The sequence below is a fragment of the Phalacrocorax aristotelis genome, chromosome 18 (assembly GCF_949628215.1).
Source record: "Phalacrocorax aristotelis chromosome 18, bGulAri2.1, whole genome shotgun sequence".
Lineage (NCBI taxonomy): Eukaryota > Metazoa > Chordata > Aves > Suliformes > Phalacrocoracidae > Phalacrocorax > Phalacrocorax aristotelis.
Window position 1 is genome coordinate 13197972 of NC_134293.1, and position 4306 is coordinate 13202277.

General features: G+C 57.7%; 1 protein-coding gene across 1 annotated transcript; it reads right to left on the reverse strand.

The window, feature by feature from the left end:
* Nucleotides 1–538: 538 nt before the first annotated feature.
* SPACA6 (sperm acrosome associated 6) lies at nucleotides 539–3791 on the reverse strand. The gene is made up of 8 exons (XM_075113318.1): nucleotides 3518–3791; nucleotides 2885–2959; nucleotides 2482–2550; nucleotides 2201–2224; nucleotides 2038–2115; nucleotides 1669–1772; nucleotides 1013–1166; nucleotides 539–693 (listed from the first exon to the last, which is right to left on the reverse strand). Exons 1-8 carry the CDS (start codon nucleotides 3789–3791, stop codon nucleotides 539–541), a joined length of 933 nt encoding a protein of 310 aa, XP_074969419.1.
* Nucleotides 3792–4306: the final 515 nt, after the last annotated feature.

Consider the following 4306-nt stretch of genomic DNA (forward strand, 5'->3'; position numbering starts at 1 on the left):
AGGAATGGAGAGAGAGAAGGAGGAGACAGGAAACCTTATATCCCCATCCAGGGCATGGCAGGGGGTGATCATTAGCCTTCTGGAGGGCCCAAGGAGCAACTGGGAGGTCCTGGGAGCAACTTATGGGTCTAAGGGTGAAAGTATGGGACCGTGGGGGCAACTGGGAGCCACTGGGTCAACTGACAGTAACTGGGACCCCCAAAGGGACAGTGGGGGTTCTGGGGAAAATGGGAAAAAATGTCTCAGGGACAATTAGGGAATCTGGTGGAAGCAAGGCAGCCTGGAGTGGTCCTGGGTTCAAGGGTGGGGTCCCGGAATGGGCCAGAGGACAATGGGAGTCCCAGGGGGAAATAGGGGGCCTGTGAGTTTAGGAGTCCTGGCAGTCTATTGCCCTCTTTGGACACCTGGTTCCCCTTGCATTTGTAGGGAATTCTGAGGGACTGGGGGTGCAGGGGTGGGTTGGGCATCCCATGCTGAACTTCAGGGGGCCCCAGAAGCATGGGCATTTTGAGGGTAATGTTCACCAGGTCAGGAGGACTCACACCAGCAGCAGCACGAGCACCATGCAGCCAACTGCCAGTCCCAGCCCCAGCAATGCTGTGTAGTGCAGGGGTGTCCTGCTGTGGGGCCAGCGCAGCACAGCTCTGAACTGAGCCTGGAGTCCCTGCTCTGCCTCCACACTTCCCCCTGATACTGTGGAGATGCAGGCACCTTGGGTCATGGGGCACTGCCGCCCACGGACCAGGTGTCCCTGCAGCACCTTCTCCAGCCACAGACCTCACTTCCCTGAGGGACCCAGGTGTCTGGGGGTCTCTGCTTCAACCCATGCGCCCCACTTCTCCCAGCGGCATCAGAGAACACCTACTGCACTCCATCTTTCCACCATGGTCCCAGGTGTCCTGGTACCCTGCTTACACCCCCATGCACCCTCCTCCCATGGACCCAGGTGTCTGGGGCCCCACTCCACCCCACACTGCTCACTGCCCCAGGGCACTCAGGCGTCTGGGCGCACCGTTGAGGTAGAAGTACTTGCGGACCAAGGGCTCAGAGAGGACCCCCAGGCAACAGGCGATGGTTCCTGGAGTGGGGTCCTGGAGGGTCAGACTGAGAGGTCTCTCCACACTCCCCTGCAGCTCCTCAAACAGTGTCAGATCCTGTGTGCGCAGCTGCAGTATGGGGGAACACATCAGCGCAGCCTTGTCCGGCAGGTACACGAAACAGCATACATGTGCATGCAAAGGCACTCATGTCCTGCACATGCTCACTATGCCCCTTTCATGCTTCTTGTACCCTTTGCTCGTGCATTTGCATGCACCTCATGTCCCACATGTGCTCCTTGTGCCCTGTGTGTGTGCACACACAGGGATGCACAAGCAGAGCATATGCAAAAGTCACCTCCTTCACACACAAGTGCACATGAATATGCAAATATGAGTGACCTGCCTCTTGCCTGTGAGCACCCTTCACATGGGTGAGCAGGTGCTTGCATCCTGTGCATGCTTACACACATGCTACTTATAGCACACATATCTACTATATAGGCAATACTTGTGTCTGTTGATAGTCCTCATGCCAAGTGCACAACTGTGTGCATGCAGGCCTTGCTACCCATGTCCAGCCCTCTCATGAATGTCTACGTACACCCTTGAACATGCATGTGCAACTCACATCCTTGGCAAACATCCAAGTAATGGGAAGGTCACGGGGGGTGGAAAAGGGCACATCACAGTGCAGTGTGATGGCTTCATCCATATGGGTCCACATGTCCTGCACTGGGAGCATAGACAGGCATGTGAGTTCACATCTGCTCATGCACTTACAGAAATGATTGCGCTTGTGTGACTCCTCCACATGCTCTTGTGCTCACAGTGGGGATGGGTAGGCATGCACGTTGGCATGCTCTTGTGCACTCATGGTGGGCCCAGCAGGTATGCCCACATGTGAGAAATGAGTGTTGCCCCCAGAGCCCTGGAGGCACCCAGCTCCAAGGGGAGACTTAGCCCAGCCTGGACACCTGGGTCTTCTATGGCCCCATACCTGGGCAGTCCAGGGGAAACCGGCAGTCCACAAGGCGGCATGTAGCACACTGGAAGACATGGGCGGCTGGCTGGTACCCTAGGAGGGAGAGACTTGGTGGTCCCAGGGGGATGGAAGATGTACTAGGGGATGGGGGTGGCAAGACAGAGAGATGGGCACTCACCACAGGGTGGGATGCAGGCTGGAGCTGGTGGGGAGGAAGCAGTATTAGACTGGGGATCACTGGGGATATGCTCTGGGATCTTGTGTATCCCTGGGTATCCTTGTGATGAACTGTCAGGGCTCAGCCCTCATCCAGCCCAGATGGGGTCCCTGGGGGTTTCTCCAGGATAGGAGTGCCCAGGGTGGGGGTCTGTGGGGTGCTCTGTGACAGTCCCTTCAGTGGGAGCCCCAGGGGTTCCCCAGGGTGGGAGTCCTGGGTGGTTGTCCCCAGTAGCCCCATACCTTCCTCCAGCTGGCTCAGCTTCACCCAGATCATGTTGACAGCTTCCTGCAGAGAAACTTCAAAGGGCTCTGGGGTGTCCCAGATGTCCAGGTGAGACAATGTGCCCTCCCCCAATCCCCATAATCTCTCCCTGGACCCCACAGATCCCCTGTACAACTCACCTCAACCCCATATATCCACCCTGGAGTCCCATGTATTCCCAAATACTCCCTCAAAAACCCCCAGAAGCTGTATAACTTGAAGCCCATATACCTTCAGGATTCCCCAAATATCTCTTTACAGGCCCCAGACCTCCATATATCCTATATTTCACCACACCTCCCATTCAAGGCTTCCACATCCCATCCCCCATGCCACATGTCCTGGCCCTACTCCATCACATGTACCACTTCCCCTGCTCACTCATGTCCTTCTGCTTCTCCAGAAAATGCAGGGCATCCACGATGATATCCCGAAGTGCCTCGCGCTGTCCTGACCCTGGGACCAGTACAGGGGCACTGGACTAGTAGACGGTTGGGGGTTCAGGGATGGGAGGGTGCAGTAAGGGCTGGGGGTTTCCAGGGGTTCCTGGAGTCCTGATCAGGGTTTACGGATACTGGGAGGGGTCAGGTATCCCTGGGGATTCCTGAGGCCTTAGGTAGGATCAGGGGATTCCAGGGTGTCCCCAGTGTGTCTCTGGTCAGGGTTGGATGATTCTCAGGGGCCCGGGCAGAGCTGGGGATCCCAGAAGTCCCTGTGGTCCAGGTCAGGACTGGGGAGATTTTGGCATGGTTGGGAGTCCCTAGGGTGCTTGTCTGGAGTGGCTCCCTGGGGTCTCTGTTTAGGAAAAGGGTCCCAAACTGCCTGGGATCCTGGCCAGTGTCAGTGTGAGGGCCTTGGTTGAAGTGGGGAGCCTGAGAGAACTCTGGGGTCCTGTTCAGGGTAGGGTCCCCCCTTGGGATGGAGGTCCCTGGTGGGATGGAGGTGTTGGTCAGGATGGGGGTCCTCGGGCAGGGTCCCTGTTTGGTTGGGTGTCCCTGGGGTCCCATGACATACCCACAGTGACAGAGGCGAGTGGCACAGCAGCCTGGACAAGGGCCTCAAGGCAGTGTTGATGTTGCGGGTCATTGAGGGGGGCCCCAGTAATGTGATGGCAGAACTGTGCCTGCTGAATGGGGGGCCCAAAGCAGAGCAGGCAGGGGTGCACCCCAAGGAGCCAGGATGTCAGGGCCACCCACTGCCACAAGCCAGAACCCCCTGCCTGGATGCCTGGGTTTCCAGGGAGCCAGGGGGGCAGCAGCAGCATCAGGGGGACCCACCACCACCCCATGGCTCCAAAGCATAGCACCCAGATGCCTGGGTCCCCAGGGAACAGCAGGGTTCCTAGGCGGAGCCCGGGCACCTGGGTCCCCAGGGAACAGCAGGGTTCCTAGGCGGAGCCCGGGCACCTGGGTCCCCAGGGAACAGCAGGGCTCCTAGGCAGGTCCCAGATGCCTGGGTCCCCTCTTGAGAGGAGTGGGGATACCCAGACTCATGCATCCCCTGGGGTCTGTGGGCTAGAGAAGGGGCTTCCAGTCCCTTATTTTGGTCTCCCCAAATCCTTTACCTTCAGTCCTTGTCAGTCACAATTCCTGGTGAGGGTCTTTGCTCACAAGCTAGCGGGGCTCATTGACAGATCATTAAACTAAACTTGAAGGCGGAAGGAGATATCAGGCTTGCCCATGACAAGCTGTGGGATGACACGCCAAGGTTAGAGGGACAGGGTGCTAGCAAGAGCCCTCAGCCTGTTGCTGTGAGATGTGCTAGGTACACTGCAGCACTCTTGAAGTCCTACAGAGATGAGCC

What these genes read in the sequence shown, in the direction of transcription:
- SPACA6 (XM_075113318.1), bottom strand. Translation starts at nt 3,791, where the DNA reads ATGGGGTGGTGGTGGGTCCCCCTGATGCTGCTGCTGCCCCCCTGGCTC. An exon ending in GGAGAAGCAGAAGGACATGA is followed by an intron (nt 2,551 to 2,884) that starts GTGAGCAGGGGA and finishes GGGACACCCCAG; the next exon opens with AGCCCTTTGAAGTTTCTCTG. An exon ending in CTTGGATGTTTGCCAAGGAT is followed by an intron (nt 1,167 to 1,668) that starts GTGAGTTGCACA and finishes CCCATACTGCAG; the next exon opens with CTGCGCACACAGGATCTGAC.